Here is a 16025-nt window from a genome sequence, read left to right as displayed (position 1 = left end):
CGCGCGCCCGCCGCAGCTCTGCAGTCCGCTGCTGCCGCGCCGGGGCTCGCGCACGCTGCAACCGCCGCAGTAGCCGGGGCTCGGCGGGGCGGGGTCCCGCCGCTGCGGGAGGAGGTGGGAGCGGCGGGGCTGGGCTGGGCGCGGAGGTGACTGCCCGCCGACAGCGGGGATGCTGCTGCTGCCGCCGCCGCCGCCGCCGCTTGTGAGGGGGCAGCAGGAGGGAGAGCGGGCAGCCCCGGCTCCCGGCAGCATGAGCAGCGGCGGGAACATTGCCCGAGCCCCGCGGCAGCGCTAGGAACCCCTCCCCGCTCCGGCCGACACCTGCGAGCCGCGGCGGCGGGTTCAACCCGCCCGGAGGCGCAGCGCGAAGGCAGGGCCCCTCCGGCCGCCCGCGAGGGGGGCAGCCGGGCCGGCCACAGAGCGCCCGCCGCTCTCCCTCCTCGAGCCGCGGCGCTGCCCCTGCCGGCCCCCACCGGCCCGCCCGCGCCCGGGGAGGCGGCGGCAGAGAGGGAGGTGGGGGGCGAGTGGAGCCCCCTCGTCACCTTCTCTCTGCCCGATCCATGGGAGGAACGGGCCGCCTCCCTCTGGGGAGCGCCGCCGCGGCTCGCCGGGATTGAGCGGAGCGGCTGGCCGCCGGCGCAGAGGGAGGATGCCACTGCTGCGGAAGGTGCTGCGGGTCTCCAATCGTTCTATGCTCGCCTTCATCTTCTTTTTCTCCTTCTCCTCCTCCTGCCTCTACTTCATCTATGTGGCCCCCGGCATCGGTGAGTCGGGAGCCGCCCCCTCGGGGGGAGGGGGTGGGCAGGGGAGTGTGAGGGCGGGGGGCGGCTTGGGCGGTGCGCACCCGCCCCCCCCGGCCCGGCACGCCGGGCGGGGGGCGGCTCGGGGGTCGGAACGCAGGCCCCTCTGCCGAGGGAGGGTCGGGGCGGCTGACAAGGGCCCGTCGCGGCGGTGGTAACGGGTGTTAACGTCGCATCTTTGTTCTGTTGGTTTCAAATGCTCTAGAAGATTCATCTTCCGTCGCGAGGTAGGTAAATGCTGTTCTCGCTTCCCAGCCCAGAAAACTGAGGCAACAAAGCAGCTCACTGTTTCATTGTGTTATAAATTAAAAGTAGAAACCAGGAAAGATGGGGTCACCTGAATTCTAATCATTAGTAACTGCATTAATAATACAGCACGTGTGAGCAGAGATTAAGAACCAGTTTGAATATTTGTCATATATTGCTGTCAGTGGCATTGCTCTTCACAGGTTTTACAGTTTGTTAACTTCCACTTTTGAAAGAACCACTTCAGAGGGGAGACAAACAATTTCTTTAAGAAAAGCTACATAAGTAACTGTGAAAGTCTGGGTCAGACAAAAAAAAATATGCTGTGTACATTAGTTTGCTCTTCTGCTGTTTCTGGGAGGCTGTCAGGCTTTTTCTCACTGGATGATGCTTTCCAAACGGGTTAGCCTTACCCTGAGCTAAGGCAAACAGTATCCTGTGTGGTGCTCTGTGGTGGTTCACTGTGTTGGATGTGTGTTGGCTGGGCAATGTTCGCCTTTTTATCCAGGGATATGCTTCTCCTAGCTTATCAGGTGCTACTTAAATACCTGTAAAAATATTTTGCTCTTTGTCCTCAGTTCTTAAAACTCTTCACTGCAGTCATTGCCACAAAATGTCCACATTGATTTGGCTGCTGAATATACAGAATTGTTTCCCGTCGATTGATGTCTTCATGCTGTTTGGCTTTCTCTTGTTCACAATCTTCTATTTAGCTTGTAAACCCTTTCAAGATGCAATTACTGTTCCCATACTTATAGCGCTTCATACAATATTGACGTGCCTGTCAATCATTATTACAGTTCAAACAAATATAAAAAGAATTTTGGAAAATATCATGGGTTGGAGTTTTTGAGTTTCTTGTCTGTCATTCTTACCCCTCTCAAAGGGATATAATTTAGTCTTGTGAAAGAATGGTGCTGCTAGGGTCCATTTAGACATCTTAGTTCTATGAAACACTAGTGCAAGATTAGAGTAGACTTTAAGAACGAGCAAGTTGGTGTATGACTTAGAAAGAAAAGTGCATTTTCTGCATCTTTGTAAGTGAAACTACTAACATCTTGTGTAACATATGCAACTGGAGTTTTACTTCATTATTTAAACGTTTCTTCTTCAACAGGTATCTTCTTAGAAATATTTTCTCTTCTTACAAGGCTTATGCAGTACCTTGTTCAAAATCAGTGCCTCTAGTGATGGCACTTTCCGGACTTCATCTTGCTGCTTAGCTACTGGGGTTTAGATGTCTGTTAGGTTTTGTTTGTACCAGAAGTAAAATGAAATCAACAGTATACACAGAAAAGAATTCTTGGGGTAGGTTACTTAGGTCTGATCAACCTTAAGGAAAAAAATAATATTAACTTAAATTGGTCTCGCTTGCTGTCTCAGGCATATATACTGCAGTTAGCCCTTTCAAGCTGTGGTTTACCTATATAAAAATTGTCCGTATGTTAACACTAGTTTGTGATATTACAGCTCTTTTTGGCTACTGTTCAGTGGTATGCTGCCCTAACTTTGTATACAGTTGTGCTGTGAAGTCATCCAGCTTAAATCAAAACCTTACAATATTGGCCTTATTCTTTGTCTATGGCACTTCTTGGCAGTTCAAAGTGCTGCCATCCTATGCTGGTCTTAATGAGAGAAGGAATATAGAAAATGGCAAAGTGCAGTAGGAAAATTTTGCACTGGTAATCGAAGCCTGTTGGCTTGCAGATGTGATGCTGATTTCCCAGAAATTTGCTCCTGGAAATGTTACAGTGTAGAATGGAGGGACAAAAGGTCAAATATTATCTTAAAACCAACAGGCATCCTCTCAGTATTCTTAAGGAAAATGTAAGTTGTGAGAATGGAAGATTTGCAAAAAACCCAGTAAGATCCCACCCCCTGAGTTTATAGGCAAATGATTCGTCTAATAATCCTTTGCTGTATGCTGATATCATTTGCATATTGCAATATGTGCTTGCTTCTTTCTGTCGCGTGTGGTGGAATAGGTGTATCTAAATCAAAGCTGATTGTGTATGGAGAGGAGGAGGTGTTAAGGTTGCTTATGGAAGTTCAGCCACCTTGTCTGTTAGTAGCTTTTCATGAAATATATTCTGCAGTTAAGTCATAGTTGGATTCCGTCATAACTTATGTGTACGGACATGTTTTAGTGAAGATATTTGGTACATCAAGAGACTTTATTTGTCAACAAGCTACAAGGCACTGGGACAGAGAAGAGGAAAGTTCTAATTGTAGTGTAGGGAACTGGAGCTGCTCTCTGGCTGGTTTCTCTTCCTGATGGTCAAAGGAACTGAAAAGAGAGGGAGAAGTTGCACTCCCAAATGGAGCAGCAGTGTACTGGAAGGTGGGAGGGTGAAGATGTAGCAGAATGGCTTCCTCAGATGTCAAAGCTGAGTGAAAATTTGAATTCGTAAGGGCTAATAGGAGTGGAATTTCCTGCTAGCAGGCGGTTCATGGCTTATTAAAGGAAGATATCTACACAAGTAAACTCTTAGCACTGGGAGAATTCTCAAAGGGGTCCTTATCACATTCCCTCTGTCTTTCATGCTAAGTTAGAAGATCGAGTTACTGCACTTTTTAGTGAAATTGCTGATTTTGTGACAAATGCAGTTCAGGTCAATTTGGAATACTGACAGTTTATTTAGAGGGAAAAATAATTACTTATCTTCAGGTTTTGTTTCCATCTAATGTTTAAATATTATAATTTGCAGAACAGTTACCTGTGTATCACTTTTTAAAATTTTTGTAGAGGCCTCACAGAATGTTAGTTCATTGAGAAACAGAAACCTTTGTTATCCCATGTATTTTAAAATATGTGGAGAGGAAAAGCATTTAAATTTCAGTTTTTCAGACACTGTTCTGTGTTTTGAGACTAAAACATATAATATTCCACATAATATAAACCTACAGGGCATATATGGTTGAGAAGAATTTGTACATTATGTTGGGGTTGTTCGTGTGCCTCCTTTCCCCTCTTCTGTAAGACCAGAAGATGGAGTGGGGTAGAGATGGCTACAGCCCTACCTCAGCACCTTGTGGTGGTCTTTTCAGAAGTCAGAGGAGCTCAAACATGGAAGCAAATAGATTTCCAAGTGCTGATTAGAGAAAACAACTATTTTTCTGGTTTTCATCTTCCCTGTTTGAGTGGATATTTTGAAGCAAAACCTAGAGGGTTAGGATAGCAAAATAAAATGGTAGAAAACATTTTAAATGTTTGAAATTCAAAAATCTTCTTTAAATAATACTTCTACATGATAGTCTCAAGTATTTGATGGAGGCAGGCAGCAGATGCTGCTTCTCCAGAAAGACTGCTTTTCTGACAGGACTTCATCTGGTGCTCCTTCTCTGGTACATGAAATTAAAAGCTACAAACTAAAGTTGCTGATTTTGAATTTGTCGATGGAGATGCCCAGTGATCCTGAAACTTCACTGACAGTTACAAATATCCATGTCTACTGCACTTAGAGACTGAAGAAGCTAGCTGAGAGCAGGAATCTTTGGCACCAGTGTGTTCTTCAATGTTGTAGATAAGTGCTGATAAAAGGGACTTGAATAGTCAACATCTGGTGCTGACAGCTATTCAGAACACATATTTAGGTTCAAGTTTACATCATGGAAAGGATCCAAAGACAAGAATAAGACAAAGTAGCAAGGCAGTGGTGACCAAGAGAGAACGTTTGCTGATCTTATTTCACTGCCAAGCCAATCTGAGTATTGCCAGAATTTTTTTCTTTGCTTTCCCCATTTTTCTGTCAGCATTATAACTGACATCACTTTGGACAATGTAACTGATCTCAGAAAATGATCTCTTGCTCATCTCTGGGTTACTCCTTTCTTGCCAGATGAGTTGGAAGAGTACCTCAGAGCTGTCAATATTTTAGTTAATTGCAGTCTAACGTAGCCAGCTTGGGCATGATCTTTGTAGTTCTCATAAGAACTGGTTATGGAACAGTGCAGAAATCATGGAAGATACAGTTGGACATCAGTAACTAGAAATCCTGAATGGTGGAATAAGATTGAGGGGGAAAATACAGCTAATGTTTTCTCTCTTCTGGTCTTCTGCTTCTCTTATTAAAACTTTGCTACTTTTCTGGCAATCCTACCCGAAGGGCAGCTATGCAGTCTAGGTGGAACATGGAAATATCTCTATTGGTTTTAGCTCACTATTTGATATCAATCTATTTCCTATTCTATTATTAGGAAATTATTTTCCTAATAGGAAAGGTTGATATCACTCCTTTTTGAACTTGTGCAGAAGTGAAGGAAAGAGCTGGAAATTCTATCAGCAAGATAAATGGTTGTCAGTGCTTCCAGGTGCTGAGCCAATAGATACAAGCACAGCCTTTGTGCTAATATTCTTTGTTCTTGGCAGCTGTGTTATTTCTAAAGACTTGCTGGTTGATCATAGAACAACTTAGATTGACAGGGGCCTCTAGTAGTCATCTGATCCTACTAGATCAGATTGCTCAGGCCACGTCCAGTTAAGTTTCGAATAACTCCAGGGATGGAGATTCTGTAGTCTCTCTGGGAAACCTATTCCAGTGTTTGACAAGTGTGAGAAAATCCCATCTTGCACCTTGTGTTCATTGCCTCGTGTCTTTTCTCTGTGTGCCTCCAAGTGTTCAATTTCATCTTCTCTATACACTTCCACTACATAGTTAAAGACAGTGGAAAAATTCATCCTCTCTTTAGCCATTTCTACTTAAGACTGAACAAACCCATTTCTTTCTGTTTCTACTCGTACATCATGTGCTCCATCTTGGAAGCTTTCCTCTGGGCTTGTTCTGGTATGTTAATATCTGTCTCTTACTGGGATCCCCAAACTGAACACAGTACCCCAAATATGGTTTCACAAATTGCTGAACAGCGGAGAATTATTGCTCCTATTGATATGCTAGTTATGCTATTGCTGATACAGGGCAGCATACTGTTGACTGTGTTTGCCACAGTGGTACACAGATGACAACACCTTTTCTGAGGGGTTTGTAGTAGAGCCAATGTCTTCAAGGCAATAGGTTTAATGCAGCTCAAGGGCTGCACTGGAATAGGAATAATACAGCTAGCCTGTTGAAAACAAAACAAATCCTTTATTACTTTCCTCCTTTGCTGCACGGAAATATCATCTGATGTGGTCGATGTTCATGGTTTTTCTGCTGCTATTGTCTTCTTTTACCCCTTTCTAGGGAGTTGTTCTCATGGGTCTCTTAAAAGTTTCTTCAGTGGTAAACTTATCTGTCCCTTTGTTTCATAATTTCTGCAGGGAGATGTCTGTACTACAGACCTGGTTGTTGTTTGCGAGCTATTTTCTACTATGCTGCTTTATTAAGGTTCACCTGTTATTCAAGGTTTCATTTGGAGGCAGGAGGAATTTAATTCACTGCAGTGGTCTTTTCCTTGCTTGCTGCGCAGCTTTTCAGTTCAGTTCCACCCTTTAACAGAAACATTGTAGTCAACTTTCTGATTAAAAGGGTCTTGCCCCCCCCCCCCCCCCCCCCCCGTTTTTTTTTTTTTTTTTTGGTCCCGGCCAAAGAGGAGTATGAGGCTTACACATTCTTCTGCTGGATCACTGGTTTCCAGTGATCAGAAGTTCCTTGGCATTCTGAATAATAGGTTGAGCTTGTGATGAGCTTGGGCAGTTTCATGGGTAAGTTTTCTGCCTTATTCTGGGAAGTGCAAAGATTTTTCCACGATGTTGGCCCAGCACAGTCATTCCTAGCATCTGATGCTGAATAAATTATTGCAGTTCAGTCATTCATGACTGTCTTGCACTTTTACCAACAGATAAGCTTTGACTAAACATGCATATTTCTTTCTGAATCAGTTGTTTTGCATCTTTATCTGATACTTTTCCTAAAGCCCTTAGTTATTAGTCAGAGAACTTGCTTGCATAAGATTTCATGGAGTACTTGTTTTGTGGTGTTGCTTTTAGTCAGAAAAGGGGAAAAAAAATACAGGCACTTATGGTGTGCAGCTAACTTCACAAGGACAAAGTAATTACGAGACCTCATGTGAAATGAATTTTCACTTAAGCTAGCCAATTATTTGAATGTGTTTTTCTCATCTATTGAGGGGGAGAAACTATGCCCTGGGAAAATTTGTTTGAGCTGAGGTGCTTCACTGATATAGGCCAGTCTTTAACCATTTCCACCTCTGTCTGTGGTGAAAGATAGCTTATCTATTGGCTTGTCTTTACTAAGACTGTTTCTGCAAGTGACTATCTTTGCTTGTTTTTCTACAGCTCTTCCTCTGTTTTGGGTAACATTTTGTATTCAGATAATGCAACGATGTTATGGGTAGCAGCATGCAATGGCTGTGCATTGTGTGGGATCTGGTCCTATGTTTCTGTGAATACAGTGCAGAGATTGGTTTCAGGGCTTTCAGATACAACACATGTCTTTTTGCAAAGTATCCCCAATGGTTGGTCCAACTTCTTAAATTTGCAGTTGTCCTTCTTTACCTTCACATTATTATTATGTGTGTGTTCTTTATTTATTTAATTTATGATGATACTTGGAATATTTGATTTAAAGATCCTACAGTTTTCTATTTTTCTCAGTAACTGAACTCATTAAAACAAAATTCTGGAAGAACTGATGAGACTTAAGCTTAAAATGTCAGTATAAAGCCATTTAATTGTTGGTGTCTGAAGTCATCCTGTCTAGAACAGCCTTCATTGAACCAATATTTTAATTAAGTTTAAGTATTTTAAAGTTGGAGTTGAAACGTTGCTAAAATAGTAGAAATTAAAAGAAAAGTATTTATGTAAAAATATTTGATTTCCTGGTTGAATCTACCTTGAGTAGAGGAAAAAAAAGAAGAGAATAAACTACACAACCCATATAAATATATAAACTGCATTTTTATTGATTACGGCAATGCTGATTTTTTTAATTTCTGTAGGATGCTGTTTCGGAATTAGCTATTGAATTATTTCTAACTTGCTAATTAATCAACTAGTAGCCTGAGATTGGAGGACAGAATAGTGTCAAATATAGTAGAAGTTATATTGAATGTTGTGTAATGTATCATGCTTAAAAATACTGCTAGAGAAATAAATTTTGATTTTTTTTTTTTTCTTTCACCAATAAATGGAGGCTTGACCCATGAGATTTACTCTTTTACTGGCTCAAATAAGCACTGAACTGACATGTGTTGAAACCCTCAGACTTGCAGTCAGAGGACTCCTCCATTTGGCATGTGCTTCGTGGCAGTGAATGCACATTGTGTCAAGTATTGAAAAACACCACCACTAAAAACAATTTTGAAGACTCTTGTAGCTGATACAGATTCATCCATCTGCACCATATGAATGATCCCTGTTAACCTCCAGAAATATCTGTAGTTGTTGATATTTTCAGTAGATTGAAGTCATTACCTTTCTAATGTGTTTTCCCTACAAGGAGGTATACATATGCGGTCTCACCATACCCATGAAATAGGTTTAGATTTATTGTTAAATTACAAATACTAGAAAAACTGGTATTATATATTCAACAACAAATCAAGTAAAAAAAATGTTTCAAAGCATACAATTTTTTGCTTTTTTCTGGTTGTCGCATATATTTTAGAAACACCTTCTAATTAACGACTAATGTGTAACAATAAAATCCTGTGGAAGTTGAGCACTTATAGTAAATAGGATTTACTTATTTACTGTAGTAAATAGGATTTATCTATATTCTCTGTAGATATTAATTTGTGACTAGGAAACAGTTTATAGTAGTATTACATTACTTTGGGTATCATACTTCACTGCAAAATTGTTTATTGAATGTTTTACAGACTAAAGCCCTTGTAGCTATGGAAAATATTCCTAGCTCCTAAAATTGTGACTGTGATGTTTTAGAAGCAGTCTTCAGCTGAGCTCCACTTACTGTATATTTAGATTAGTTTGTAGAATTTAATTTTTAACACTTTTGTGTTAATTTGCCATGTATGAACTCTGCCAGTAGTATATTTATGACTCTCATATTGCTGAGAATATCATACAACCTTGAGATGAGAAAAAATCCATGTGGGACTTGTTCTAGAAATGTCCCCATGAGATGATTACCCATTTACAATTACTTGTGCAGAAGTTTCTATTAACCTATTCAAATCCATGTCAATTTTTGTGTAATGTGTTGAACATGCTTTTCAGAAGTCCTGTGAAAACAGGTGTTGACCTTCAGATGAATGTTAGGGCCAATGGTCATTTGGCAAGGCCTGTTTTCTGCAAAGCTCTGTTTATTGCATTTGAATTTTGCAGTGTCACTCTATTCTCTATGAAGTATCTCCTATCTGAGCTTTTCAGTATTTTTGTTTTCTTGGAAGATCAGTGTATAATGTTTCTAGAGGTGCTCTGATGATCTTTTTGCTTTTTAAGTGTGTGGGTGTTAACTTCTTTTGCTAATTGCTTTGAAAGCATTAGTGATGTAAGGTTTTTTTCTCTTGTGTGTGTGTGTGGTGTTTTTGTGTGGTTGGTGGGTTTTTGTGTGTGTGTGTGTGTTTTTGTTTTGTTTTATAAAAGCTGCATTTTAAAATGAAATTTTGTCGTCTCCAAGTCTGTTAATCTTTTCTTTTTTGGCATTTAAGAAATCATAGTTTGTAATTTCCTTAATGCTTTTCTGGCTATCTTGTTAAAATAATCACAGTTCTAACTTCCTACTGTTCCTCAGAATGTTGGTCTAATCCAGTTTTAAATTTAGTTGTTCTGTTGTATACTTTACTACTTGGATTGCTTCTAAGTGCATGGCACATTGTTTTGGCTTTGCTTTGGTGTATGTGTACAGCATGATAAATTACTACGTTTCTGTATAAAACTGAGTTTTGTGCTTTTTATGTGAAGCTAAAGGATGATTAATGCAGTATTGTAAGAAGTGCTTTAATTTTTGGTGTACTGCTTGGAATAAGCTTGATTCCCTAATGGAGAGTGATCTGTGGATGGGACTTTTTTCTTTAGAAAAGGTGTAAGTAGTTCTCAGGTGAATGTTTAAATAACAGGAAACTACCTGAGGTAAAACACTGAGCCATTTTTACAGATATTTTTGTATTTTAAGAATTACTACATTTCCCCCTTTGCCTTCCCTCTCCCCCGCCCCCAGTTTAACATATAAAACTGTTAATAACTAGTGACCTGTAAAGACTGGAGACAAAAAATGATCCATCTGATATCTTTAGCGTCTTCTCTGAAATACAGGATGATCCCTTTAATGCCCTAATGTGCTTTATCACAATGAATTTTAAATAATACCCTGAAACCAGGACTTTTGATGACTGACTTGAAGCTGTGTGTCCGTGATTGCTGATATAGGTCTGGATCAATTGCTAGTGAAAATTCCATCTGAATTAGGTATGGGTTCATGCTCACCCTGCAGTTGCTTAGGTAGAACATGTAGTACGGTATTTATTCCAAGGTGTCCTATATGGGTGTTACTGTTTTATATCTTGCATCGCACTTCCCATTTGCTTACCTTGTACACAGTGTGACTGTCGGGATTATGTATCAGAAGTGCTGTTTCTTACTCACTATGGGCCATGTATGGTGAAATAAGGAGAATACGAATTCAACTAGTTCTAGGTGGTTACATTTTTAGATATTTTCTTTAGTTAAATGTGGAATTTTGCCTTCCCGATTTGTGCATTACTGCATTGTGACAGGAGTGATGGTTGATACAAACACAGACAGACAGTAGTGGAAGAAAATCACAGAATAGTTGAGATTGGATGGAGCCTCTGGATGTCATCTGGTCCAACCCACCTGCTCAAGCAGGGTCACCTCAAGTCAGTTGCCCAGGACTGTGTCAAACCTCCGATGTTGCAGTTTGTGGCCATTGTGTCTTGTGCTGTCATTGGGCATCACTGAAAAGAGCCTGGCTCTGTCCTCTTGTCACCCTTCTTTCATATGCATTATATACATATACACCCACCCTTTATATAGAATAATATGACCCCCTGATCCTTCTCTTCTCCAGGCTGAACAGTCCAAGCTCTCTCAGCCTTTCCTTATAGGAGAGATGCTCCAGTCCCTTCATGATCTTCATGGCCCTTTGTTGGATTCTCTCCAGTATGCCTCTCTCTCTTTTCTTCTGGGGAGCCCAGGACTAGACACAGTACTTCAGGTGTGGCCTCACCAGTGCTGAGTAGAGAGTCAGGATCACTTCGATCTGCTGGCAACATTCCTCTTAATGCAACCCAGGATGCCATTGGCCTTCTTTGCAGCAGGTGCATTTTGCTGGCTAGTGTCCAGCTTGGTGTCCACCAGGACCTTCAAGGCTTTTTCTGACAAGCTGCTTTCCAGCTTGTGGCCCCCACCATATATTGGTGCCTGGAGTTATTCCCCAGGTGCAGGACTTTGTGCTCCTCCTTGTTGAACTTCATGAGGTTCCTGTTGGCCCATTTCTACAGCCTGTTGAGGTCCCTTTGGATGGTAGCATGACCTTCTGGCATATCAGCTACTTATCACAGTTTTGTGTCATAAGCAAACTTTGAGGGTACACTCTGCCCCATCATCACTAATGAAATGTTGAACAGGACTGGACCCAGTATTGACCCCTGGCGTACACTGCTGGTCACTGTCCTCACACTAGACTTCGTGCCACTAATCCCGCCTGATCAGTCAGTTTTCAATCCACCTCACTGTTTGCTCATCCAACCTGTACATCAACAGCTTCTCTATGACAATCTTATGGGATACAGTGTGAACGGCCTTACTGACATCCCAGAAGACAATATCCACTGCTCATTCCTCACATATCAAGACAGTCATTTCATTGTAGAAGTTTATCAAGTTGGTCAAGCATTACTTCCTCTTGATGAAGCCATGCTGACTACTCCTGATGATTTCCTTGTTGCTCATGTACCTGAAGAATGGTTTCCAGGGTTAGCTGCTTCATCACCTTTCCAAGGACGGAGGTGAGGCTGATTGGCCTGTAGTTCCCTGGGTCCTTCTTCTTGAAGATAGGGATGATATTTGCTTTCTTCCAGTGCTTGGGCGTTTCTCCAAGTCACCATTATTGATCAAAGATTATCAAGAGTGCACTCTCAAAGACATCTCTCAGCCCCCTCAGCACTTGTGGGTGCATACCATGAGGGTATACGTACGTATGCCCAGTTTGCTTAAGTATTCCCTGACCTGATCCTTTTCTACCAAGGGTACCTCATCTTGCTCCAACATTTCTCTTGATCTCTGAGACCTGGGATTCCTGAAGGCTGGTCTTACTAGTAAAGACTGAAGCAAAGGTGGCATTCAGTACTGCATCCTTTTCTATGTCCTGTGTAACCAGGTCCTCCAACTCATTGAGCAATAGGCCCACATTTTCCCTAGCCTTTCTTTTGCCCTGGATGCTTGGACATTGTTTCTGTATTCCTCTGACATGATCTGTCCTTGCTTCCACCTTCCGTAGGTTTCCTTTTTATGTTTGAGTTTGGCTAGGAGCTCCCTGTTCATCCATGCAGGCCTCCTGGCATTTTTGCCTGACTTCATATTCATTGGGATGGAGCTCTCTTGAGCTTGGAGGTGATCCTTGAATATTATCCAGCTTTCTTGTCACGCCCCCTTGCCTCCAGGTTCTTATGCCATGGGACTCTACTGAGCAGATCTCTGAAGACACCAAAGTCCAGGGTTGTGAGCTTGCTTTTCCTTCTCCTTCCTGCCCCCAGGATTCTGAACTCCACCATCTCATGGTCACTGCAGCCAAGGCTGCCTTTGATCTTCGTATCTCCAATGAGCTGCTTTTTGGCGAGTAGTATGAGGTCCAGCAGAGCACCTCTCCTTGTTGGCTCCTCTATCACTTGTGTCAGGAAGTTATCGTCAAAACTCTCCAGGAACCTCGTGGACTGCTTTTATCTGGCTGTGTTGTCTCTCCAGCAGATAATCAACATCGTTGAAGTCCCCCATGAGGACCAGGGCCTGTGAATGTGAGGCTGTTTTCCCATCTGTCTGTAGAGGTCACGATCCACCTGTTCTTCCTGGTCAGGTGGCCTATAGCAGACACCCACTTTAATGCCACCTTTAATCCTAAACCATAAGCTCCCAGTTGGCTCCTCTTCCATCCCCAGGCAGAGCTCCATGCACTCCAGCCGCTCTGTCACATAAAGGTTAACTCTCCTTCCTCACCTTACCTTCCTGCCCTTCATAAACAGCCTATATCCCTCCATTGTAACATTCCAGTCATGGGAGCCATCCCGCCATGTCTCTGTGATCCTAGTAAGACTGTAGCCCTGAAACTGCATGCAGATTTCTTAAGTCATCGTGTTTATTCCCCATACTGCATGCATTACTATATGGGCACCCAAATACATTACGGGTCATACTGATGACAGCATAGGTAAGGTTTGTGGAAACCCATGCCAAGCTCAGGAAGGTGACCAGTATTAAAGTACCAATGAGAGCTGAAAAGAGGATTGCTGTGGAAGCCACCAAGCTCCAGCCCTTGGTATTCTGATGCCAGTCTTGTTCTCTCACCACTCTAGCAGGAAAAGATGTATTTCTCTGTTTTGCTTCTGGGTGTTCTGAATTATCTTGAATCCTTTGTTGCTGTCACTGCTGGTTGATGTGACATATGAACTGTGCTTTTTTTCACAGGTATTTGCCGACAAACCTGTGCCAGTAGATGAGATCTGTTTTTAGGGCTAAATTATTATCTCCAATTTTTGCCTGATGCTTTTAGCTTCTGAAGTAATTAATTGGCTACTCAAGCATCTGCTGCTATCTAAGGAGCTGTTGAATGGTAGTGGAATAAACTGGTCAGGTTTGTACCCCTTGAAACTGTGATTGTGCCAGAGACCCCAGTAGCTGGGACAAAGAGTGCACAGAAAGGAAGATGTTTCGTTGAGTTTATGTATTTGGGTAGAGCTGGATGGTGAGTGGACAGGCAGATCAGCCAGGAAGAGGATGTGTTGGACTGGGATAGACTACAAGAATAGCCTGATGAAAACATGGCAAGGCTAGATATTCTTATTAGCAAGAGCAGCTCTTGAATACCTAGGTCAAGGTGGCAGCAGACTTTGCCTGTTGTTGGTTGGTTTTTTTGGTGTGTGTGGGGTTTGGTTTTGTTTTGGTGTGTGTTGTTTTTTTTTTTTTTTAGTTTTTATTCTGCCTTTTCAGGATGCCTATGTTTGAGAGATGTCTTTTCTAGCTTTGTCTCTCACAAAGGTCTGGTGTGTTTGTTCTAATTTTTCTCCTCTTTGTCAGAAGAAGGAACTTGTTCTTCAACAAAGGGGAGATGCAAATGCTTTTGGAGAAAGTGATTTATCAAGGTTTATATCTGCATCATCTGGGCTACAATAAATTTTCCCATAGGAACTGAGAACAGTTACATGGCAGTGTTGGCTTTCTTGTGGGCTTGTTTGGAGGTCTCAGTTCTGTACTGTATCAGATTCCTAAGACTGCAACAGTAATGTATGTGAGTAGATTTTTCTAATATTTCTTGCAATGACTTCTGGGGCAAGTCTTTCGTCTCAACCGTATCAGGAGCAATGCTGGAGAATATGAATACTGTGCAGCCAGTGAGCATAATTTCTGTCACTGTGGGTGTAGTGACATCTGTCTGTCTAACATCTGAAGTATTTGCAATCAATGTGATTTGGTAGCAGCCAGAAAGAAATTCCTAAGGCTGGTGAACATGTAAGTAGAAGAAAAAGCGCTGATATTTCCTGTTAAGAAAGGTGGTGTCATTCTTAGGAAGTTTGAAGATGATAGGGGCTTGTAGGAAGTTTGAAGATGATAAAGGCAGAAGCAGCAGCTGATGAAATTATTTATGGGCTATTAGAAAGATCTTAAGCATAGGTCTCCAGAGACTCATGCTTCGGATTTGTGACTAAACTAGTGTTGATAAAGACATTGTTTTTATCAATTGCCAAACAGTGCTTGCAAAGCATCAAGGCTATTCTGTGTTCCACTGTCCCCCACAGTGAGTAAGGTGGAGATGGGCAGAGGTTGGGAGGGGATGCAGCTGACACAGCTGACCTGTAGTGACCAGGGATGTTCCATACCAAGTAATGTGAGGCTCAGCAATAAAACTGGTGGATTTTTTTTCCCCTAAAGTAGCTGTTGCTTGGGGACTGGCAGGGCATCTGTCTCCTGGTGCTGAGTTTGGTTGGAGTTTGTTTGGGGATTTTTTGTTATTGTTTTTCATCGCTTTAACCCTTCTAATTCTTTCCCGCATCCCACTCCAGGGGAGTGAGCAAGCAAGTGGGTGGGGACTTACCTGGCAGCAGGGTCAACCCACCACACCCAATTACGTGAATTAAGGTTGTTTCCATAAACTTGCTCTTCTGCAGTGTTAAAAATGCAAGTCACTTTTGCTTTTGGTATTATGTTAAAAAGGAGAATATAGCACACAGTTTTCTAGAAGTTCTCTGAAATCAATATTTACTAACTGATTTATATTAAAAAAGATAACAAACAGAAAAGCTGTACAGTAATATGTGGGGAAAAGAGAAACGAGGATACCAATTTGAAATATGTTAAAGTTGGAAGAAAGTAATTCTTTGTTAATTAGGAAAATTTTGTCCTATTTGAAAGGCAAAAATCCGCTTGGCTTCCCTGAAAGTAAAACTTTGAATTTCAAAATTGTTTGTTTGAAGGTAAAGAATTGTTCTTGGAGGAACAGATCAAATTGCTTGTATGTTGATTCCTAAATGAAAAGGTTTCTTGAGTAGGTAACTTCATATATGAACTCAAGATTTTTACAGATTCTCTGAAATGTTTAATAAAGACACCCTAAAAAATCCAGAATTTGAATGGAAAATTACAAATGTAAGAGAATACTTTGAACCCCAAAGTGCTGCTTTACAGTTAATTGGGTTAAAATTTTGAGAAGATTTTGCAGTAGTTTTCTGTAAGAAAATCTGAATGTCATCTGTTGTCTTGGATCTGGTTGTCTTGGATTCCAGTAAGAATCATTCTTTTTGGATTTCCTACCTGTGTCATCAAGCCAAGGTTGTAGTTTTTTTTGTTTTGTTTCTGGTTTAGTGTCTGGGAGGTGTTGAGACAACTTC

General features: G+C 41.8%; 1 protein-coding gene across 1 annotated transcript in view; it reads left to right on the top strand.

Moving 5' to 3' along the window:
• The first annotated feature begins 649 nt into the window (after nt 1–649).
• B4GALT6 (beta-1,4-galactosyltransferase 6) overlaps nt 650–16025 on the top strand; it is a 30410-nt gene continuing 15034 nt past the window's right edge. The window contains exon 1 of the mRNA XM_065629455.1: nt 650–764. Within this exon, the coding sequence (XP_065485527.1) occupies nt 650–764 (115 nt within the window). The remainder of the gene's footprint in view (nt 765–16025) is intronic.

Source organism: Caloenas nicobarica, chromosome 2 (genome assembly GCF_036013445.1).
Source record: "Caloenas nicobarica isolate bCalNic1 chromosome 2, bCalNic1.hap1, whole genome shotgun sequence".
NCBI classification, from domain to species: Eukaryota; Metazoa; Chordata; class Aves; order Columbiformes; family Columbidae; genus Caloenas; species Caloenas nicobarica.
The sequence above is the reverse complement of the archived record's forward strand: the minus strand, read 5'-3'. Positions and strand labels throughout refer to the sequence as shown.